General features: G+C 37.8%; 1 protein-coding gene across 1 annotated transcript in view; it reads right to left on the reverse strand.

The window, feature by feature from the left end:
- Nucleotides 1-6,503: 6,503 nt before the first annotated feature.
- Nucleotides 6,504-25,196, reverse strand: part of efna4 (ephrin A4) — a 45,430-nt gene continuing 26,737 nt past the window's right edge. Inside the window, exons 2-5 of the mRNA XM_023331665.1 lie at nucleotides 23,757-24,055; nucleotides 17,875-17,943; nucleotides 9,507-9,533; nucleotides 6,504-8,365 (exon numbers count right to left, since the gene is read on the reverse strand). Of these exons, the coding sequence (XP_023187433.1) occupies nucleotides 8,280-8,365; nucleotides 9,507-9,533; nucleotides 17,875-17,943; nucleotides 23,757-24,055 (481 nt within the window). The 3' untranslated portion in view covers nucleotides 6,504-8,279. The remainder of the gene's footprint in view (nucleotides 8,366-9,506; nucleotides 9,534-17,874; nucleotides 17,944-23,756; nucleotides 24,056-25,196) is intronic.

The raw sequence follows: 25,196 nt of genomic DNA on the forward strand, positions 1-25,196 counted from the left end.
TATTCCATGTCTGGAAAGAAAATAATACTTCTATCTGTTTACCTGGAGATGATAGGCCTATCTTGTTCTTCTATTAGTAGAAAAATGACTGTGACCAGGCAGCTCGCTGCACATATTGAGAAAATAATGGATGTGAACAAGAAAAAACTTGATTGTCTTTGAAACAACGTCAAGATATCAATCCGAAAAACTCAAACAGAAGCAATTATACAACTTATAATTTCAGTACATTTAGTGTGTAAATTAGACCCCACGTTAAGAAATGATTGTAAAAAATCGCATTAACTGAATGTAACTGAAATATTTCAGTCATCTCTACTTTAATTTTCTAAGCTGATTATTCTCTAGAGACATTTTCCTAGTACTGTGAAAAAGTTCTTGCCCCCTCGTAGATGCAGTTGCTAACAACAGCAGTCAAGTGTTTGCAAAAATTGCCTATGAGCCTTTTATATTGCAGTAGAAACATTTTATACCAATTTTCTTTGCAGAATTGTTTTAATTCTGCGACATTTGAGAACTTTTGAGCATAAAGAGCTCCTATAAAGTCATGCTGCAGCATCGCAACCTCATTTAAGTGCAGAGTTTGACAAGACCCATTCCTTAACCTTAATTTTGTTTTTTGATTTTTTTTTTTCTTTTTTTAACCCTTCAGGTGGAAACCAGATGATGTGCTTTGGGATCATTTTCCTGCTATATATCTGTGTGCTGGCATTTAAGGTCATAACCTAATTGACAGATATTCTCCTGCATGACCTTCTGCTATAAAGCAGGATTCACGATTCCATTAACTATAGCAAGCTATCCAAGTTCTGCAATGGTAAAACAGTAACACACACTACCAATATACAAATATAAAAATAATTTCTTATAAATGTATTTTAAGCAAAACACTCCTGCTTCACATCAGTTAAAAGATTGCTAAAAAAAAAAGCTATATTAAGAAACTGGAAGTTGTTTAAAACCTTTGTGCAATAAAAACTTCCAAATAGTTTCTTATTTGTGATAATTTGTTTACTACAGTAAAAAAAAATATATCATAAAAAATCATCTGCAGCTTTCTACAAGTTTATTAAAATTTTAAGTTTTGAAAATCTGATTTTTTAAACAAAACATTAATTTGTAAACACCTATCTCTCCATTTATTTGCACAGCAGAACAGAAATACTAAAGATATTGCAACTTGACATTCTGTGAAGTCTAGGCAGCAACAGTTTGTGCATTTATGGCACCCAGGGAATGCCCCTCTTTCTCCTGCCACCAAGCCATTCAAAATACAGGAAGCAAAATGAGATTCTGGGGCAAAATAAAAATGCAGTGCAGTTCTGCGCAAAGCATCTAACCTACAGTCTCTTAATTTTGAGCATCAAACAGGGGGGCTCCAATTCTCCCTTGGTCATCATAAAAATAACAGAAAACAGATGAGGTACATTTTTTTTATCTGTTGCTTTTGCATCCCTTCTTTATAATGCTGCCCTGGGGAATTTACCTTTTGATCCATAGCAAAAATCTCCACGGCTTATATTCAAGCTGAAAGTGGCCTAAACACAGAGAGAAAAGTGAGATAATTGTTACAATAACAATCAGGGCTCCCTGGTAATTGTGTGCTTTTCTCAAGATGAGTGTCAGTCTGATCTTACAAATGAGGACAGGGGTCAAACCCAGTGTGATTAAGGTCAAGTTCCCTTTATTATACTTCAACAACAATTTTCTGTCTCACTGGGCATGATGTAATCCGTTTAATGGATATAAGTGTCAGATTCCTCTGTGAATAGACTACACAAATCTAAATTTAATGCTTTCCTGCTGACATTTTGAATCTTTGATTACAAAAGCGAAATAATTGGTTTCAATAGTGTTTTTAATTAGCTGGTGCCTTCAGCATAACGATTTAATAATCACATCCCTGCAACTTTGTTCTGTGTTTTTATATCTGTAAACTGATATAACAAGTTGACGTTGTAAAAGTTGTCATACCCCTTGAACTTTATTCACATCTTGTCCCATTTTAGAGCAAACTTTTACAGGAACTACAGGTCCAAATATTTTTGTGTATGTTTCATTTGTTCTTTTTTGCATTTTCACAGATTCAATATAGACCTGGGCGTTGACTAGGTCATTCTAACACGAGTTTTTGGTCTAAATTATTCCATTGCACCTTTGGCTGTTCGGCTTCAGCCTCTTGTCTTTCACAGTCTCTCTTTCAGAATTGTCCTGTTTAGCATCATCCATTCTCTGTCCCTGCTGAGAGAAAAATATCTCCAAAACATGATGCTACCACCACCATATTTCACAGTCACAATGCTGTGCTCAGAGTGTTAGGCTTCCATCACACATAGTGTTTAGTAAAATTTTGAACCAGAGAGCATATGCTCAAAAATTTTGATTTTATGACTGCTGCCATTTTAGCTTTATGTACTCAGGTATGAGAAAACAACTCCCAAAAACCTTTCTGTTATTTATAGATGCGTTTTTATACCCCCGTCTATGCATTTCACTTCAGGTTTGGAGTCTTTTTATGAGAGCTAAGCAGTGGTTAGCACATTTTTAAAAAGTATGGTTTCCGATGCAACAATATATTCATGTCTTCTAAATATTTTCATGGTTTCTTCTGCATAGATTTTACTAAAAAGTTTAGAGTTTCACTCTGACCTCCACATTCCTCTTTCAAACCTTTTCTCATGAAGACATGTCAGGCAGTGGGAAAAGTTAGTCAGAAGCACCGTGATATCTATTTTTAGCAGCCCTTCCTTCACTTTGTAGACATGAATTAGTTTAATTTTCACATCCCCTGTCATTTTCTCAACCATTTTTCCCCCGACCTGCCTTACAAGCTTTAATGAGTTACTTAGGGATACCTATAGGCTGCATGAGAGTTTGAAGTCTGGTAGGTTTGAAGATGCCAAAAGATTTTAACATGAACAGACCCACTGGAGCACAAAATGGGGTGCCAACTCTGACTTAGAAATAGCAAAAGTTTATTATAAAAGAGGTCATCTAATAAAAATAAAATCCAAAAGAGATGGAATATGATAAATATGGTGTGTGACAAGCCATCTATAAACTAAAAGCAAATATTTGCAGCTGAAATAAACTCAAGTTAGTTGGTCAAAATTAGCCAAAGTCTAACATCAATGGATGACCCAAATATCCACCCAAGAAGAAGGTAGTGATAGAAAAGTCTCCAGCTCAAAATTGAGTTCATGATGCAAAAATGTATTTGTAAATTTGCTCAGAGAAATGGTGAATGTCAGGAGAAAGGGGGTTATAGAGCAGAAGGCTAGAAATCTAAAAGATTAGCACCCTCTTTAGCTAAATGTGCTCAAAGATGAGCCCAGTCTGACTGCAACTCATCACAGAGGTAAATGACTGCTTGTGACAAAAATTCAAATTCTGTTGATGTTGAGGCAGAAGTAATTTGTTCTCCAATTCAAAGTGCTGTTGTGCTGATGCAGATGAACTTAATAAGGCCTGCTTTGTTTACATAAAACATATTGACAGTGAATGGAAGCAGCTGTAAGTCTAATTTTTAAAATTACAGTGGCTTCATTCCTGACATGAATTCATTTTCAAGTTTGCAGCAATCTTTGATCAGAATTTTTCATATGAACAAAATGAAACAAAATAAACAAAAGGGGAAAAAAACGTATTTGCAGCACAGTGATGTTGTCAGCCATTCATGTAACTATGTATAAGAAGTAGCATGGTGTAATTATTAGTCAGCGCTGATGGTCATAATGATACTTTCATTCTATAGCTAATAGAATAAAAATGGAGAAAATTTGAAAAACATCACAGCTGAACTTTTTTTTGTTTTGCCTCAGAATTTGCATTGTCACACTTTTACTCTCTTCTGCATGATATTACAAAGTACTGAGACCATACACTCAGAAATTGCACAAGATGTGACATTTCTGTGATTTCGGAGATTTGTAATCTCTGAACCTAGCATTGAAAATTTGCATGATAATAAGGAATTCACAGCTAAGTCTATACATCTCAATGCTCCATGCAGACTCTAGCAGTAATAAATCTCTTCCTCCGGACAGTGTCTACATTTCCAACCTTAAGAAATAAGCTCTACGTCCCGAGAGATGAACTACAGAGCAGTAACACCAAGAACGGGACATTTTAAACTGTGATCCGTCTCCACTTCCTGATGCAAAATGTGATTTCGTTTGGAAACCTGCAGATGAAAGCAGGGATGACGACTGAAGACGCTCACGGACTGGTGAACTGGAGAGACTGGTGGAGCTTAAGTTTTAACATCTTCTCTAACTGGTTCCACCCATAAGTAATTTTTCTGACCACATCATGCTGAAACCTTTGAAAAGACTACAGTATTTGTTAAGAAATGGGGGAATAGTAACTTTAGAAAGTTCTCTAAAATTAGAACATCAGTCTGGCAGAAGCATAAGGTTCAACTACTAAACTTCCTCCATGACTGTAAAGTTATATAATTTATTTGCTTACAACACTTTATTCTTTTGTTTAATCCTGGATGTACTACACAGATTTTTGTGACAAATAAACTGGTACATATTACCCACAACAAACACAAGTTGCTGAACTTCATTAGTTTCAAAAAGCTGGACATTGTTTAATGCCATTTCCTAAGCAGATGGGAAAATATTTAACCTCAAATGATTTTGTAGTAGGTCATCCAAACTGGACTTTTTCACTGCTCTCACATTTGCTGTATGCATCTGCATAAACGTTTATGAATAGTGGGTTGACGTATTTGAGACTTTGTTGATCAGTGATCCATTACGATTAATGTTTCATGTAAAACACGGTTTGCAAAACCTCATAAACTGTCAGAGAAGCTGTCTTTTGCAAAGTGGAAAAATTAAAAAGATGAGAAACCACCTTTCCATCAGGGGTTTACTCTGTCTGAATATGTGTTATAGGTTTATTTGTGCTGCATGTGTTCCTAAAGAAACTGATGCAAATATAAAGCAGATCAAGTAAACCGCCATAAACCTGTATGCAAATCATCAAACTGAATTCGAAGGCTTTTATAATAATGTTTGCAAGAACCACTGACTTTTTTTGAGATTGGAGCTGATCCAAGACGATAAAACAGTCCCACTCTAATAAGCTGTTAGCTTAAGCCTCTGGGTAAATACTGTTTTTTAAATAAAAATTAAAGCTCTTCATGCCACTTAGAATTTTAAATGTAGGAATAAATCAAGTAAATATACCTGATTAAATAAAGATTGTTTTCAACTGTGAAGTTTTGTATGTAGTTGGAAAATAAACACTGAAATGAAATATAACTGCAAAGAAAACCAGCCAATTTCTATTGATAGTTGTTTTTTGCATGTAATTGACACCAAAAAAGCTAGGAAAAAAAAACAGCCCAAGTATCAAAACATAATCTGCTGGTTTGGCTCCAGACAGAGTAATTACAAGGTAGTTTGTGGACAACTATAGATGGAATGTGGAAGAAGTTTTTATTTTACTCAGATGCACAGCAAAAACCTAAATTTGTCATTGCAGAAAAACCTTTACGATTCCTGTAATCCCAGTAAAACCTCAGAGGAAACTTTGACCCAGGATTTTTATGATACTCTAAGTTTATCTAATATGGCAGCCTGTGTGTGTAATTATGAAGCGTATGCTTGAGACTTCCAACTCTGGTATATTATGCATAGCAAACTTTACATACCCAGAGAAAAATGGCAGATCCAAAACTTGTGACACAACCGATCCCGCGATTCCTGTCTGTGGCGAAGGACAAAAACAAAATCCTGCATCAAATGACTCGCGTAAAAAGATCTGCATGCTTCAGCTCAAAAAGAAGCACACTCAAAGTTGAACAGGGACATAAAGGAAAGTGGAGTACTGCTGCTGCCTTAAAAGTCCCCCGTCGTTATACAGCAATTTTAAAAGGACCCATCTATTCCTGCATGTTCACAATAGAAGAAGAATGAAAACATGGGCTTTAGACATTTATATGCGGAGGTCAGAACGAAAGCAGCTCTGCGACGGCACGCATCAACAGTGACAAACATGTCATCAGAAGAGATCATAAACCATGAAATAGGAGCATTAGCCCCATTATCCAGGAAATTGCCTCTGTGGCTTCACAAGACGTTCTACATTACAGCCTATATAAATGGAAATACACTTACAGCTTATTTGGATATACACTTCTATATTTAAGACACAAAGATCTTCTTTTGGAGGGTTATTATTGAACTTCAGTCCAGCGTTGTCAGAAAAATAACTTTAAGGTCGTCTTATTGGGAATAATGTTCTAGAGTCTATTAAAAGCAGGAGTCCACTGGGTATCCGGGTCTTATCAGTCTTTAGCCACCCATAGATAAAAATGCAGCTCAATATTCCACTGGGTTACTCACATTACAATGGCCTCCCACACCACAAGGTCATTTTAAGTCCCTGTAGTCCCCTTATCTTCATGCTGCTGTGTATAACATTTAATGTGTGTGTTCCGCAAATAAACTCATGTGTGTTTGTGTGCAAACTGTCACCGAGACCTGCAGCTGCGTCCAATAAATCGATGCATTTTAGACCCAAAGTAATAAAAATAAATAAATAACTGACCGAGCTTTTTGGAATGCAACCGTATTTTATTTGTTGTCCTGCCACAGAAAACGGCTCAGATTGCAGTTGGCTCTTCACAGAAGACGCTACGTCCTTCACTAAAATGTGAAAGCAGAAACGCAATAAAAAAAAAAAAAAAATCCATAAATCCTACCATTACATGACTGTAAAACTCACACTGTACAGAAGAGAAACCAAATCTTAAGAGAACCATTTTTTTGGGAAGTAAGCCTGACAAAAAAAGGAAAAGCTAATAACATTTTGACACCCAACTGTTTGAAAGACCTAAAAAATGTAAATGATGAGATTATTTCACCATAAAAAAAGAGAATAGTAAGTGCTAACAATTATATTTTTAAAGCAAGAAAACAATGTATGAAAATTTTTTACATTTTCTGACAGTAAGCCAATCCAATAATGTAGCAAGATGATTATGTAACGTTAAATTATATACTTAGCTCCTAAGGAAAAATAAAGAGCTCTGTTCTCACCAATTTCAATGTAAAAATATATTGGGGAGGCTAAGTTTATTTATTCATTCTTGCCAAACTTTTCAGCTGCGAATATAAATTCAATAATCAACTTAATAACTTGGTAAATTCAGTTTAGCACAGCATATAAAATAATATACAAGTAATTTGTAAGTATGAAAATCTGTTATTTTCTTTACATAAAAATCAAGTTTGTGTTATTTTTACGATTAACTTATACAGACTGATTGTTACTGTAGTAAACAACTGATTTAAATAGACCCAACACATTTTTATGTAATTTTACAAACTATCCACATGAAACCAAAAATCATGTGACGATAAAAATAAAATCATAAAGCTCAGATGTGCACACCGTTTATCTTTCTAACTCCAATCCGTTCACCCATAAATCCGTCGTTTTCTCAGGCGGTTCTGAAGCAGAAAGCAGGTTGTAAACCTAACGTAGAGCTGGTTGCCCAAATAGGAACAACTCCCATGTCCCGTAAAAACCAAAGTCCGGCATCCAGTCTCCTCTTGTATGTCCAGTCCAGTTCAACCAGTAAAAACCAGTTTGATCCCAGCAGGGGGCGCAGGAGCCCAGTCTCACTTTTCTACCAGAGTTGCCCTTTCCAGATTTAAAATGCCTTTCCTTTGAGATGGAAGTAGAGCAGATTTGTTTTTGCTGTGATTATAATGAGGCATTAATGTGCGAGGTTGAGTCCATGTCCAGAAAATTAGAGGAGAAACAGAAAACCTCCAACCTGAGCCAGTCCTTACACTAGTATGTTTATTTGGCCACTTTTTAAACTGGAGGCTTCCACTCAAAAGGAAGTAAACAACAGAAGAAGTAAAAAAAAAAAACCCAACAAGACACAAAAATAAAAATAAACTTCACAGGAGGACCTGATTCTTTCATTGTTCTTCTGGCTTCGAAGTGAGATAGGAGTCTTAAGATGGCTCCCGTATGGAGAACATTTTGTCTGAGTAGTTGCACAACAGGCAACAGGTAGAGCAAGAAAACAGGAAGAAATGCTTTGCTGCACTTCGGCGTCATTTCCCTGAGTCACTGTGGTCCGGAGAAACCATCGTCCTGCCTGGATTTTTAACCAGTCATTAATGTCGCTGGCTTAGTCTGGCAGAGATTGCACTTTGCCATTTGTTGTCAGCACAGTTTTATTCTTCCTTTAGATGTCAGAGACTGCACCCATGGAGCGCAGGCAGACACTGAGGACAGATGAGTCAGGTGATCAGCAGTAAGAGGATGGAGATGAAGAGCGGAAGAGAAGTGGTCCTCAGTGAGACAACACTGCTGCGAGGTTTTGTTCCTGGAACAGAGAAGAACATTTTGTATGAATATTTGTTTCTATAAGAAGTACAACCAAAAATGCTTGAATACGAGTTTCCTTCTTCTGAATCCATCTGGGGATTTAGAATCATGTATAGACTTTTTTGTTTTTTTGCCACAGGACATTATTATTCTTCATAAGTTTAAATTTGACACGAATTTAAAGCACAACATTGTTTTTGTGTTTTGGCTGGAAAATGTGATTGATTTAAACAGTCTGTTAACTATCTCACACTGGAGCTCCAGTCTGAGCTCCCATGTGACTGCACTCATTTGGGGCTCAGCAAGTAGATGACTAACAGTGACTTTCAAAGTGATTTGTACACCTTTATCTAAACCACATTTGTCATGTTACAACCATAAACCTCAGCATGCTTATTGAAACTTGCCAACATTGATATAGCGGATAATTAAAGTGGAGAGCATCCAGTCTTCCTAATGAATTCCCATTTGGATCTGGATATGCTGCTGGCAGGTGAATATCTGCAGCAGTCTCAAATCTTTTGCAGCCCCTTAAACGAGTTTTCTTCCTGGATTGTTCTGCATTTAGTTCTATCCATATTCCCATCACCGTTGACCACCTCCATTATCCCAGCTGAAGTGAAGCACCCCCACAGCACGATGACTGCACCATCTGAACAACATGTTTGTAACAGACCTGTGTCTGAATTGTGGTTCTACAAACAACTTATGAATTTCTTTCAACAACAGACTTATTCTTGCTGCGGCTCCTTGAAAGACAACATTTTAAAAGTGTGAAATAAATTGTTGATCTATAAACATATTCTGGGGCTTAAGTTGTAGATCTTTGTGGATTTGGGTTACCGTGGACCTCTCAACGGCTTTGGATGTCCCAAAAATCAAAATAAAATACACTGAAGTTTTTGATGCTAAAGTGATAAAATATTTTAAAGGCAGTGCAAATAACTCTGCAGAGAAGGGGTACAATTCAAGGACACTACGAAGGACACTAATGTTCAAAATAAACATTCAGTGATTACAAAATCATGCACAAATTTGACATGCAGGTTTTAGCTCGATACAGAAGAATATAGACATTCAGATATGTTACACTGATCCACAAGCTACAAAAAAACGTATCACAAGAATTTGCATCTCACCTTGTATTTGTTTTGAGCCCTCTGATGCTGTAATAAGCAAGAAGAGAAGAAAGATAGAGTTTAGATAAGTTGAGGCATGAAAACAAGATGCTGATTAGTCATTTTTGCATGTGTAACCTTCTCAATAAACGTGCTGCTTTGTGCAACAAAAAGAACAAGAAACAGACAAATGACCAGGGGAAGGTATTTACCATTACTCAAAGACCAATGCCATGAAAAATGGGTACTGACTGGCTGTGCAACCCTAAATATGTCCCCTATGCAAATTTTCTTAAAGGTCGTACAGAAAAAAAAAGAGCTTGGAAAGCATGGCAACAGGAAAAAGATAGTGTTATGTAAATTAGAATGACTAAGAATGATGGAGATTATACCGAGAGGGATACAGGAAACGGAAAAGGATGGAAAAATGCAAGAAAATTCAAAATGACAGCCGAAACCAAGAAGTGGACAGAAGATGAAAGGTAGAGCGGTGAAGACTCGAGTGAGAAAGTAAGGTGAAATAAGAAAAGAAGATTCGAAAGACTGAAACAAGGTCAGATGGGGAAAAGGGAGGGAAAGAATAAGACGGGATAAGGGGGCATTTGTGTCTGGGCGTCACTTTCTCAGCAGGTGGGTAGAGGGTACTGAAAGGAAATAATGGAGGGAGACGTGGAGGACTGCTATAATGGAGGAATAGGGAGCTGTTAAGAATGAAAATGGAAAAAAAAGACCAAAAAAATACTGGTAGCAAGGAAAAAAAAACATGAAGCAGAAAACTGCCTAATATTCCAAAGAGCAACGATGGACGGGTCAGAAGACACGGATAAGACGGCACAACTGATTCTTAAATCAATCTGTGGCCTTGAACTCATCTCTGACAACCCATAAGTCAAACCCAAACACATAACCGTGTACACACAAACACACTAAAAAAAACATAGCCTGGAAAATAAGGTGTGTATCAATGACCTCGGAGAACCAACCGCTGATCCATAAACCGATAAGCCTTCCTCAGCGCGTGGCTGAGGAAGGAACAACACGTGGCTCCGCCCGACATGAAACCAAATTACTCTCAAGTAGATATAACTAACAGCCATCGAGGGGTTAACGAAGCATTAAATTGAATGCTATGTCACAGCTTACTACTGAGCTTCTGCAAGTGTGCATTGAGGTGAGCAAGAGTATTTGTAAGGTGAAGCAAACTGTGCCAGAAAACAGTTACAATATAATTGTTAAAAAAACAACAACACACATCCGTCTATATGCAATTAACACCATGCTAAACACAGAAAAATTGTGAATATTTTAGATAGTCAACGTTGCACAATTTATCAATACAATTAGCAACATAGAAAAAAAACATTACATTAATAAAAAATATCTGCATTATTTGTATTCACCATCTACCACATGAAATTACGGGAAACATTTTTAATTTTAAATTTTTCAGCTGATGATGATGCGTCTTAAAAAAAAACAAAAAAGAAAAAAATTGCACAGTTTACAAATAGAATATAAGTGAGACACTCATAAACTGAAAGTCTGTATTTATACTGACACAAATACAATAACTGTGTAACACTTTCAATCAAGAAAAAAAAATCTTTGGAGAAATGCGTCTTCTGTCGACAATTTATCGGTGCCACTGATTAAATAAGACAATATAAAAATAAGTAAGAAAAAAGCCAAGTAATTGCTACATTTAATACAAAACTAAACAGACATACTCACAGTATCCCACAAACAATCTCTAGTAAAAACATTATAGCCATATCCAATAAGTTACATTTTACAGAAAGTACGTCTTAATCAATGTGATGTTTTAAGAACGAAGTAAAGAAAAACAAGGCAAACTAAACAGTTCCTAAATTAAAATACTGCAAAAAAGGTAAAAAAAGAGGTAAAAAATAAGTAATATGTTGAAAATGTTTAACTTATTAATTTTTTCTCTTTTTTTCTACTCAAAACATATCTCAAGCTCACAAATTCTAAACAATATTTGTAGAATTTTTAGAGAATTTATTTGGACTTTGATAATAATAATAAAAAAAAAACACTTAAAAAACAAAATTGAAGGTCGTATGTCTGGAAAATAGTGATACAAATAAAACCGGAACAGTTTTAGAATTTGCTGTGATTTAAAATTAAACAAATAATTTAAAACTTCTGAGTAACTTTACGTTTTTAATTAAATCGCTGTGAAATTAACGAGCGTTTCATTCGCCGTCGAGTCGAAAACATGAAAATTTGCCGTTTTCAGATGCCTTGTGTTTACTCGGCTGTGGGTGATATGCGTGTTTTGATCCGGCTTTAATCACATCATTTGCGCAAATAGCTGAACATCGACGGCTCTCGTTTCTGTGTTAACATCATCATCTTAGTCATGGCAAACTCTCACACAAAATGGAGTCCACGGGGGCGTGACTGCAGAATTAAAAAAAAAGCACGCTCTCCGCAGTGCAGTCTGAGGCATGCTGCATGCGTAACCGCACATGGACAGCCATGGCAAAGTGCGCATGTGCCTCAGCGAGTGTGTGTGTGTGGCGGCGTTTATGTGGGTGTATGCAGAATGCCCCACTGCAGAGACAATGTTCCACCATTCCACCTCTCCTCGTGCCGCCATTTTACACACATAGGTACTAGTGCTAACTAACGTAAATAAAATCGTTTTGCAAAAATCGTGGAAAAAAAAACAACAAAAACAGCAGGGAATTTCAGATGCGAATCGCTAAAAACGGTAAAAAAGTTAAAATTTGGGTCTTGAGGTTCAGTTTGAGTTTTGTCCACTGGGTTTCAGACGTACAAAGAGTGACTTGGATGAGAGCAGAGGGCGGTGAGGAGGGCAAGGATTCAAGAAATTAAAGAGAACCAACCGCCACCCCCCCCCCAGACCTCCCAAAAAAGGAAAAAAGAAAATCCCCGAAAAAGAATGCAAGGAAAATGGTGACGCTCTGCAAACTGAAATAAATGTAATGGACTGCTCACAGCGGGACAATGACTAGAAAAAAAAAAGGAAGTGAGACGAAGTGGGAAGGGGAATCAATTAGGGAGAGATGGAAGTTGGTCTGTAATGGTTTCTCACAGTGGGACGGCAGGGAAAGAGGAAGCAGGAGAGAGGCAGAGCAACTCGAGGAGCGAGAGAGATAAACACACCGAGAGGGGGTTTTAAGGAGAAGATGCAGAGTAAAAAGGTAAGTATGGAGTAGGAGGTGAAGCGAGTTTGAGGAAGATGCAATAGAAGGCTGTGGGGTATCCGAAATTTCACGACAACAATTCAGGGCTTCATTTTTATGATGCAACAAGAGCTTGAGAACCTATCAGACATTGTTTTTTGTTTTCCAAGCGCGATTGGTGATAGCGTTCCATTACAAAAAACAAACTCACTCCCATGTAAACATCAAGCAGTCGTGTTTCACGATATTTCAGAAAATTTTTTTTTAAAAACGGATCCGTCATCTGTATTACTGCTAAATTAAATACCAGAGAAATCGAGAAACAGTTTAGAACCCACTGACCTTGGAGCAATGACAACACACCTGATGGACTCTCTCATCGTCACCTCTGTCCTTTACACTAACTGCTAATTAATTTAAACCCCTCACGACAGGGTTATTCCCACGTGGAAATGCACACAAGCTGGTTTTCTGAAGAAGATGGAGAAAAAAAAAGTGAGGAAGGGAGGAGCACGGTTTGAAGTCTAGATAAGAGGCGTTTGCTGAAGGACAGGAGCTGCCATCACCGACGGCCACACAGGCGTCTAATGGCATGCCCTGCTGCCACGCTACCTGTCAGATAAAAGGGAACCAAGTCAGGAAGGAAGCTGGGAATAAGCGGGAGCTTTTACCACAGGGATACAACACAACAACAGCAAGTGGACAGACTGCAATACATCGCCTCCAACTCTCCTTCATCCCCGCTCTCATCCATCTACTTCACTTTCTTCTCGCCGGCCTCGTACACGTTTATCCCAACGAGGCTCGCCGCACAGCCGGCGCGCGACAGAGATGGAGCGAAGCGGGGGAAAGGGAAAAAGGGAGTTGGTGGAAAGCGGTATGGCGGATGCAGAGGTTCGACAAAGGGAAGGTGTAACGAGGAAGGTGGCAAGGCGGAGTCTGAGGGCACGGAGGAGGATGTCTGAAAGACTGCTACGGATGGGGCCTAGATTAGTTTTGCTCCAGTAGCGAAAGATCATAAAAAAACGAGGAAGGGAGGAGAGAGCTGAAGAGACAGAGAGAAGGGGGGGATTAGTGCCACTTCAAGAATGACAGAAGAGTGAAGAAAGAATGAAAGCGAGGAGGTTGGAGATGAAGAGGAGGTGGGTGGAAGGGAGGTGGGGAGTTAAAAGACAAGGAGACGCAGATCCTGAAATTTAGTCGGGATTAGTTTTGGTTAAGGAATAGGATGAGAAGCAGAAAGAAGAAAAAAGATGAGGCAAGGAAACAGAACACAGATGTGTGCATGTCTTTGTACGTAGAACTGGTTCTACTCTGAAGTCAAAGTGATTTTAGAACTGAAAATGCAATGCATGTGTGCATCCTGTGCCAAGAATGCAGAACTCGAGTGATTTCTACAATTTCTTTATTATTTTTGCCACAGATGAGCTGATTGGGGAATACAGTCAGAAGGTCAGGAATACATTAGCCTTTCCTCACAGAAGTGAGCTATCTGATGTAGTTGTAATTAATGGGAGCCAGATAATTAACAAACTTTAAAAAAAAAAAAAATCCATCAGATTTTACTCTGGTAATAAAGTAGCAAATTACCTCCCAACTGACGTCGCGCCTATGATGACATTTAGAAGTTTATCCGAGATTAAGGACATGGCGTGATCTCGTTTCTTGTCAAAGTGTGTTTCGCGAAGCGTCACGCAGTTGCTGTCTGTCTGTGTCTCTAGTGAAATAAGTTTAAGCCAAGACTCATAATTTGAAGAATTAAACAAAGCAGTTCTTGAGTTGCTGCCCTGTTGTGTTGATGAAGTCAGTCAGGAACAAAAGTTGTCAGGCTGCCCGATAATACACTTTTAAATCATTATCTGGCAGTATTCTGCTTCTTTTGTGAATAAAACAATTGGTGACAAAGTGACAGAAATGATACGACACAGTAAGCTCAATGAGACTAAATAGCTGCCAAGAACACAAAAGTTGCCATCTGGCACCCTGACAACATACAACGGCACTGAAAAAGTGTTCACTACTTTTCTTTTCTTTGTCAAGATTGCGTGCCACTAGTTGTCGTTATCCACATTATCCTGGCAAGAAAATGGCAGAGATGGAAAGTGGGAGGACATGCAGCGAAGGTCCCGGAGGTTTGGGACTGAACCTGGGGTAGCTGTGTCGAGAACTAATTGCCTCTGAATATGGGGCGCCTGCTGCACCACACCTTCACTACCTTTAAGAAATATATAGGAGCATTTTTGGTAAATGGTAGAAGAAGAAACTGTGCCAGACAAAATAAAAATTCCATATTAACAATTACAACACTGCAACAGACAAACCATGAGCTCCTACTGATGCTAAAATGACCGTCTGCTAGAAAGCTTTATATCCTTGCTAAACTAAATAGCCATTTCGTGAGAAAAATCAAAATCTAAAATACTTCTATAGTCATGGACATTTGTAGCCATGCTTTAAGCTTGGTAACTAATTTATAAAGCTGATTTTGAATTGCAAAGAAAGAAAGAAAATACATGTTCTTGTCCTGTCTGCTAATAAAGATGGGTAACACTTTATTTGAGAGGTTGTGAATAAGACTGTCATGACACCGTCATAAACATGACATAACACCTGTCATGAACATGAGTAAGTCTTCATGAATATTTATTACTGTTGTCATAAAGTGTTATTCGGTAAATCATGACACTTTTAATACAAAGTTGACATTATTCAAAATGTCTTTGTTATGACAACTTGACATTAACCAAGAAATCACGACTAGCTAATAGTTCGTCACTAATGAAGGTAAAGTTGGCGTCAGGCTGCCTGACAACAATCGGTTACAAAAGCAATGAAGAAGCCTCCAAAACTTGAGTCTGTCAGAAGTTGGGCTAAAAGAAAATGACAGAGAGAAGTAGATGAGACAAAGAAAGCACTGTGAGAGTACTGCGAGAGATTATCCAATAATTATGCTAAAGCTGCTGCACACTGATCAAACTTCTACCAGATAATTCTATGCTGGCCAGAGATTTTAGGAGATTTGTGAAAACAAAATTGCTACACTTTCTAAGCTTTGTTGGGCTTTAGGGCCACATTAGAATTAGACAAGCAAAAATACAAAATTTGGACTAATCAAATCCGAGCGAGATACTGATTACTTTCTTTGAAACGCAGGTTGAGATTAGCAAAACTTTTACTATAAAAATTAAATTGTTTACCCAAAATTATTGCTAAAATCTTTTCTGGTTCATCACATTCAATGTAAGATAAATTAATCATTTTTTCCAGTTTGTATCCAACTATATCTGAAAATAAGAAAGTTGGGATTTTACATTCTCACTAAAATTTAGGTAAAATTTCCTATTGTTCTCATAACCAGGATGTATTCTACATCCCTATTGGCATTAGCCAGAGCTTAATTATTGCAACTATCAATGGTAAAGTTGGCATTTGCCATTATTTGCTATCCCTATCAGGATTACCTACCGACATTGTTTAGCTACACATTAATCCTGTAAATTCAAAAAATTCAATAAAAAAAATGTTGGTGAACTTTGAATAAAGACAAGAGTAAATACCGCAACATACAATTAGTATATTGTATACTAATTAAAATATTTACTGCAAAGTGACACTGATAATCTTTATTTTACCTGTAAAAATAAATATTATTTTTATTTCCTGAAAAATATTGCTAAATTGTCAGCTTGTTCCAATCAGATCAATTTTGTGTTTGGTCTCATGAAGGGAGGTTTATTTTTTGTTCACAGTTTGCATTTTTTTCCCCCCCCATTTATTTAAACTGTATCAGTGTTTGTTAAACAACTTTCCAGCCAGTTTCACTGAAGAGAGAGAGAGAAAAAAGTGCGTTAGTTCAGTCTGGGACAGCACAACAAGCCCCCCTGCAGATAACGCAGGGATGGGAACTGGGACAGACGTCTCAGACACGCATGTGATGCTACGTACACACTCGGATACGAGTCCAACTGCCAAAGATCGCACGCAAAGGCCCATAGACTCGCACACAAAGTGCAACAACAGCAACAGAAAGAAAAATGGTCCACACACACACACACACACACACCGAGCACCGTACAGGGATTCCCACAGTGACTGGGCAACATTCCCAACCGGAATGGGCAGCTCACTGGACTGGAAGACTAACATTACTCCAGGCGGGCTCTGGATTAGATCAACTCTGGGAATTTCACACTGAGAAAGGGCGATGGGGAGTGGGTGGATGAGGATGACAAGCAGGTAGGGAAAAAAAAAGAAAGACCACTGGTTGGATAAGATTTAAACGAATGTGATGCTAAAAAAATCCATAACAAAATATTCATTGAATTAGTTCTAAATACAGAATAGGCATGATGAAAATGCTACATGGGCTTATGCTCATAATGTTTTGAACAAATTTGCTTTAAGACAAACACCACGTTACAGCTGTTGTAAAACTAACAAGTACATTCAGTTATAATATTATATGTGATGCTTATTTACTGGATTTTTGATTTTGATACACAGACCTAGGCAATATTATTACAATAAAAAACTGAAGCTTTACGGAGTTAAAATTTACAACTCACATTTCTTTGCCGTTCTGCTGCTTATCGATCCTGCTATTTATCTGACTTATTTATAGCTGATATTGGCTAGTAAATTAGTCAGGCTATCTGCTGAGGTAGCCAACCTGCAGTCATGTTCTTAACAGGCTGCTGTACTAAAATTGTACATTCAAAACTGAGTTATTAAGATAACAGTTTAGTTCCCACACCATGACTGTTTGCTTTCTTCAGCTGCAAATACTTCCAAATTGACAAATTTGACTTTGTTGTAAGAAAAAGGAAAAAAGGTGTTGCAGCTGCATAAACTCCAGTTACCAGTTTTTGCTCATCAAGTTAAAAGAACTTAAATCATAAAGATGGTATAGTGGAAAAGTTTAGGCATTTCAAAAATAGATTTTTTTTGGTTACAAGCTGTAACTTGGTGTGGATTGATACAGGAAAGTAGCTAATGCTCAGCAAAGAGTTAACTTCATAGTAGTTTTCATTTAGAAAAAAAAGAATACTACAAGGTTAAAGATAGAAAGCAGCAAAAAGCTCAGTAGTGAGTGGCAGTCTGAACATCATTCTATACTCCAAGACGTGATAGTAAAGATGTGAGAGGCAGAAAGAAGAGTCTGTTGGTGTACAAAGAGGAAAGCATAAAAGAACAGATGAAAGGATGAGTGTACTCACTGGGCTCACAGCATATTGTGACACGCATCTTCATGCATGGCAGAGGAGGGCCTTCATCTGTCGGCAGAGCTGCAGAGAACAATAGTAAAAATAAAGTGTAAATAAGGTACTTACTCATCAAACCCAACAAACAGTTTTGAATTCAGGATGCCAACATGTGGAATATTAAAAGAAAAATTCTTGCATGGAGCAAAAATGATTCCAGAAAGTCTATTTAAAGGATTTCTTGCTATAATACATTTCGTGCAGAAAAGCTTAAGAGCAGACAACAAGTTTTCCCACTTCAACATTATCCGAGTAAGGATTTACATCATCTTTCTGTTGCAGACCAAATATCGCACTTATCCTCACAGCTAAGTAAAAACAACAAAATGAACTACAGAGATGTGCCACCATTAGAGAGGAGCTGCTCCCATATCGATGCTGATCATGGCTCACTCGGGAATAAAAGGATCCTAATGGCTGTTTTATCCATCACCGCGTTGTTGATTTTGGTAAGCAGATTTGTATGAAACCCCCAGTTAATGTGCTTTATCTTAAAACTATTCTCAAAACAGCTGCTAACTCAGAGACACGTAATAAGAAACAGTCCAGATAATTTGTTTCCCTGTTGCATTCGTGTCAACTATTAGGATGACTCCAGAATATGGTAATATGTAAAGTAGTTCAAAATATATAATCAACACTATTAGAGCACAATATTCAAGGGAGAAATTTGCATGATACCATGTTTGGTGTTTAATGATTAGACAAGGTGTCTTAATACCTTAAGACACTTTGTGTCTTAAGACCAGAGTTTTGCAATTCTCTGGTTTTTAAAAAAGATTTTGTGATACTGATGTCTGCATTCACAGTATTCAAACAGGAAACAGGCAGACAAAGAGAAGAGGGGATGACATGCAACAAAACGTTCCAAGGTCAGGAATCAAATCCAGACGGTTGCATTGAGGTTGAATAGCCTCCTTATACGAAGCGTTCGATCTACGACTAGAACACGCACCGCTCCACACAATGTGCTTTTCTGACAAACATGTTAGTGAAGTAAGCCGAAATAACCGTTGAAATGTATAAATTCAAAAGGAGCTGCAATATATTTGGAACATATGATATTGTGCAGTATAGTCAAAGATCGAAAACGGTTTGTTCCTTTACTTTTGTATCTCCCCACCATTTTTTAAAAGCTTTTAAATCCTGACAACTAAAGCTACTACCACAGCATCACTTCCTATGCAGTTTGGTGAATTACATTTTTTTTTGTGGATCCAAATGTGAAGAAATTAAGCTTTTCATGAATACAAAATGGGTGTATCATTCAACATCTATATATCACTTGTTTATTTGGATGGAGGACATCTAACTGACAAATAGGGAGGAGCGATGTGGAATTAAAATCTAATTACATTACTTTGGGGTATTTATGGCAGTACCAAGAGAAGTGAGGATAAAATGTAATTAAAGAATTCATCACCATCTTTTGTTTGTGAATCTATCAATCAGAGCCATACACAAAGAAAACAAATGTGTAAATATATAAACACCTTAAATAAGCCATTTCTCTACAAATGTTGCATTACAACTATGTATTAAAAATACAACATCCTCAAAGTTTTTGTTGCCACAATCATTCTGACATTTTTGATACCCGAGTGTGAATAACTTACACCATCTAGCCAGCAATCCATTTTCTACTTATCAAAAGGAAACCAAGATATCACTCTCCCCATTAACATTCTTCAGCGGTTCTGCAGATCTCAAGGTGTTTTCAAATCCAGATGAGATCGATAGTCCCTTCAGTGTGTTCTGGGCCTGCCCCAGAGGTGTCCCCCCAGTGGGATGTGACTAGAAAATCTCACATGTGTAGGCAGGGTAACTGGGAGGCATCCTCTTCAAATACCTGATGAGGATGCCTCCCAGTTACCCAGCTCCTTTGAGGAGCAGCAACTTTACTCTGAGCGCCCTCAAGATGTCGGCGCTTCAAGTCAAAGCGCGGTCAATTCACAAAAAAGAAGAAGCTAATTTTAACCATCTGTATCCAGGATCTCACTCTTTCAGTTGTGATCCATATCTCATAACAGTAGCTGAGGGTGAAAAAAGTAGACAAACTGGTGAATGATGAGCTTGAGTTATACCTGCATTACTGTGAACCTTTCTGGATCCACTTCCTGTTCTTCCTACCTTCACTCACGCCCAAGGAACCAAGGCTCAACAGAGTTTGCAGGTAAATTCTCCCGGCTTCATTCCCATCTACCTTTTCAAGGTGGGGTTTGATAACAAATGTGGTCTATTTTCATTGAGGCATTTGATTTACTCTTATTTTGACTCCTGAGATCAAATTGCCTTTCGAGACACTACCAGAGCCCGAAACCCCGAATAACGTACACATGAAACCAACATTTAGTTTTATACCTCACTAACCGAGAAACTCCTGTTAGATTATGCATTTTGGAGTACTAAGCATCCCAGAACAAGAATCAAACATGGAGAACCAACATTTAGTGGCTACCCTTACCTTTTGTCTCTTTTGGCTTTATTGTTTTGTTTGTATTTTCTTCTAGTTCATGTAAAGAACGTTGAACTGCCTTGCTACTGAAAACTTGCTATATAAATAAAATTACCCTTACATGTTGAAAAATAGGAGCCTAACAAGTATTGTAGCTAAGCAGTACTATTTAATTGAGGCAATGCACAAATACATTTTCAGATGGTGTGATTCATTATATTGTGCAATTCTAAAACAAGTTCATACAAAGAACTTAAACTAGCTTGCAAAATATTTTTGCGGCCAATCCAGTACCACTAATTGAACCCAAATAGTATGAATATCAGCCTCAGGGGATCCACATGAAAATGGTTCAAATTTTTTTTTAAAGCCTCAAAGAAGCTCAGGAGAAAGGTGGAATGTAAGTGGAGTTTGAGCAACAAAAAGCTATACATGGAAGGTATAGGGTTTCCAACATCCTTCTATCTCTCAAGTAGTTATATTTAATAACAGAGAAAATCTTTGCAAGCTATTAGACTCATAGATGACAATGGACTCACACAGAGATGATTGATGAGATGGGTCTTTCTCTGACACACACCACTTAAACGAGTTCATTTAATCAAAAAGTGAAGATCTGATCAATTTAATTTGCAAAGTCATGTCATGCCCCTTCTTTATGGCTTAAATGAAACTTCTGCCTGAAGTCAAACGGCAGCCTTTCCTGCTGTGACCTGAAGGATCCACCCCAAGTAACCTCTTCAAAAACTGGCTCTTACTCAGTTGCATCAGTCACCAGGAATGACGCACTGAAAGCTATAGACACTTCTGACAGCACATTGGGAATTACTTTTATGCAAGGCTGTAAATATTAGACATTTCTCCACATTATTTACAGCCACACTCATGAATTTATGCATGACACCAGAACATGTGGCGTTCCTGTTGTCTGTACCCATCTATCTTTTCCATCTCAGCCTTTTCCCTTACAAGATACTGCACATTGAAATATAAGAGCATTAATTGAAAACCTTCCGCAACTTTACAATCACTTCAGTTTAAATAGCCCAGAAAGCCACAGTGAGACCCCTGCTGTCAGCCTGAACAACACTACATCACTGAAACCAAGCACTTACAGCAAAGACACTTCAGCTATAATAAAAACTCATTACATCAATGTGCTTTTTACCTAGTGTAGTCACTAGATTGTTTAATTTTCCGTCATAATCAAATAATCTCACACATACTCAGAAAAAAAAAAACCTAGGAAAAAGTTTTTTTTTCTTCCCTTTTTTTTTTTTTAAATCACAAATCTTGGTCTAAGAAAAGAAGTAGCCTGAAAAGCTAATGTGTGTTGTTATTAATGTGTTTGTATTGGGAAAAACACTTTTAAACGTTGAAAATGACATGTCTTAGCCTGTTTTTATGTATATACAGTATATTCTATACTGTTGCTGCTGCAAGTTTCTTCATGTTAAAAAATAGCTGTTTTTCATCGCTGGCACCTACTGCTTGTTTAGGACTAAGGATTATATTAAGGAAAGATTCAATGCAACCAGCTGATCTTCTATTGAAAGCATTTTACTAATTTATTAATCAATTTATCTCTTTTTTTAAATCAAAGTCCTGGTGTCTAGAGGAAACGTGCAGGGGTGCCTAGTGTGAAGTTTTCACAGTCAGTGATGATTTGTGGAACAGTTTTATAGCTGCTGTTGTCGGTTCATGAAGTCCAAAGTCAGCACTTTATGTTTCCATCTGCTGATAAACTTTATGAAGATGGTGATTGAATTTTTCAGCAGTATTCTCAATAGCAAGATTAGACAATCGAGAGCCAACAACACAGAAGAGCTAAAGGTTGGTGTTAAATGCTTCAATGATGCAATAAATCATGCAAAAGGAGCCCCAACCAAGTAGGAAATAAATTACTTTTCCATAGCGTTTTGTTTTATCCAGATACATCTCTAGATATTAGACTCGTTTGTCTTGAATGACATTCCATGGTGGTTAATTGGTGCCATATATATGTACAAACCGATTTGACCATTCAATGAATCGAGCTCCCTTGCTGTTCTTACTGTTCTCTGAAGTTGATCTATGCAGCGAACAGCTGACCAGTAGAGGACCTCAAGCTGTTTCCTGTTTTTGGTGACCCAGACATGGAGAACTTGTGGGTTTCTGTCAACTCATTGGAGTCTGTGACATTGGGCTGTAAAAGTGTCATAGTCTTTTGGCACAGAAGGGCTGAGCTCAGCTCAGACTGAACAAACTAATGCCATTAGTGTCTCTAATATCATTGTACTGTCCTCCCAGGCTAACCCCATTATGCAGCTTCAGGACTGCAGAGCCATTATGAGCAAAAACCCCAGAGCCAGACATTTGGACCAACTTTACGCCTTATCTTTGATGTGGACAAAACACACACAATCACCCTGAGCCTGCTGCAGCCTGACCAGGGGGGGGGACCTATTGTTGCTTTTCTATGAACTGGCATGAACACCGACAATGGCCCAGTGTGCATGTATGCATGCGTGTGTGTGTGAAGACACTCTCTCATGCCTTCACAATACACCATTGTCCTGTGAACCTCAACAGTAATTTATGTAAAGATTCTCTCTCTTCCTTCGTCCCTCTTCTCCAATGCTTTTGTTGTACTTCTGTTTCTTTCTCTCCAAGGTGGATTCTTCTCGTCCCTTTTCCACTCCTCCATTACAGTAACGTCACAGCTCTGAGTTTCCCTCTCGTCTTCTAGTTTCCCAGCTACCGATCTTATAAAAATCACACCAATCACACCATGCTGGGTTGATGTCAAAAAATGCAAACTGAACAATGATGGCATTAAACTATCTACAGTGTTATGGGTGTAGGGAAGCTGATCAGAGCTGAATGGAGTTATATGTCACCTTTCCTGCTCAGAATAATTTTGAAAGTGATCTCCACAAAAATAGAGTAAAAAAACAAACATGAAATACAAGAAAAAATAGGAATCATGACATAAAAGCAGAAAAAGAAAAATTAGAAAGAAAGACCTAAGATATGAAGAGTAATTTTGAGGAACATAAACCTGTTAGACACAGAGAAAGGTGGTGGTTTTGATGAAAGCATATTAATTTGTTACAGAGGCCTAGTCCAATTCCTAAACCACAAAATATTAGCAGTTGTAAATACAGTGAAAGTGGGTTTGCAAACAAATGAATAGCACATGTTTCGGTACTTTTATCTCTAAAACAATTAAAAAGTAATAAATTATTTTACTTATTATTTAAAGGTTGTGGGACAAAATGTAAAACAGTTTAGAGGGAACACATACTGTATTTTCAAGCACAATTCTCTTTCAGAAATATCAACCATTTAAGTTAACTTGATAACATGAGACCCTCTTCCTGCCACCAACCCCTCTACTTACAGCTGTAGTAGTAGTGTCTCCCTGGCAGGAATTCAAAGCCAAGCGAGAATGGGGTGAACCTTTGGATCTTTTCAGAGAAGCGGACTGGTCCAAACGGAGCAAACGGGGTGTTGCATTCCCACCTCTTGACGGCCTTTTTGGTTTCCACGCAGCCTTTGAAAGCCTCCTCCTCCACCAGGTAAAGGACCAGAGTCTCCGGCTGCTCTGGAACCAAACTCCCTGATTCAGGATAGCTGGGGCAGTAGATGTCCAGGTAATCATTGAGATTCAACTGGACAGACAGATCTCCCGCTGTCAACCTGAAAGAAAGAACGATAGGGACATTAATATTTCACAGAAGTATTACTGAGTGATTGAAGACAGCGGTGGTGATTAGACATGAACGGTACATGGAGGAACATGTGCAGTTTCAGAAGACCGATTGTTCGTCAATAACGTAATAAATGCAGATGATAAAGGAAAAGTTTGGCAAGCATAAAAAACATTTTTATATAAAATTTTGGGGGAATTTTACGTATTCACAACTCCATTTTTATTCCCAAACCACCGAGGGAGAGCTGCTCTGGTAGAGATACGAGAAAAAACAATTTTCCGTATGCTAATTACACCACTGAGGGGAGACGAGTGTGAAATAAACTCCACTCGCTCCCTTTTCACCTTCTACAATGCGATGCAAGCACACACTACAGTGCACGGGCCTAAACAAATGTGCATGTGCATACACAGTCGAGTCAGTCAAGGCTGACTAGCTTTTGGCACAACAACAACTTTGGACAAGACAGCATCATTAGAACAGAGGAGCTGCATAATGTATGCTCCTTCAGACTGAGGGTTCTGACTTCCTGTCAGCTTGAGTATAAAGAGCTACCCATGTACAAAGTAATATAAGAAACAGGAAGGGAGGAGTAGGAATACATGTAAATATGTTATTAAATACTGTGAACAGCTGAGGAGAAAAAAAAGCAGGGTTTCTACATGTTTTCATGGAAAATATCCAGACTTTTCCAGACTGTAATTTCCAGAACTGTTTGCCAATTTCACTCATTTCACTACAAACAGTGTATTGTGTCAACACAATGGTGATGGCGACGCATGCACATGTAGCCATCTTGCTCTAGCAGTTGTTTGGTTGTATGCTTGTGTTTAATCCACACGAGAAAAATGTTTTCATGGTATGTAAAATGTATGATGACGGTGTAAGTTAATTGATCTTTAATATTATAATTTCATATAAAGAGCAACCCAAGGCAGAAAAAAATTTAACTGCAAAAACCACAGACAGGAAGGACATAAATGACAAAAGGATGGAGGAAGCAGAAAAGATATAAGGAAGGAAAAATTTGATGAAAAGGAAGGGGGTAAGGAATGATAAAAGAAAGAGAAATGCCAGGACAGCGACAGTGAAAGGGTGCATGGAAGGTCATAAAGAAGGATGGGAGG

This window comes from Xiphophorus maculatus, chromosome 3, assembly GCF_002775205.1.
Source record: "Xiphophorus maculatus strain JP 163 A chromosome 3, X_maculatus-5.0-male, whole genome shotgun sequence".
In the NCBI taxonomy this organism is placed as follows: Eukaryota; Metazoa; Chordata; class Actinopteri; order Cyprinodontiformes; family Poeciliidae; genus Xiphophorus; species Xiphophorus maculatus.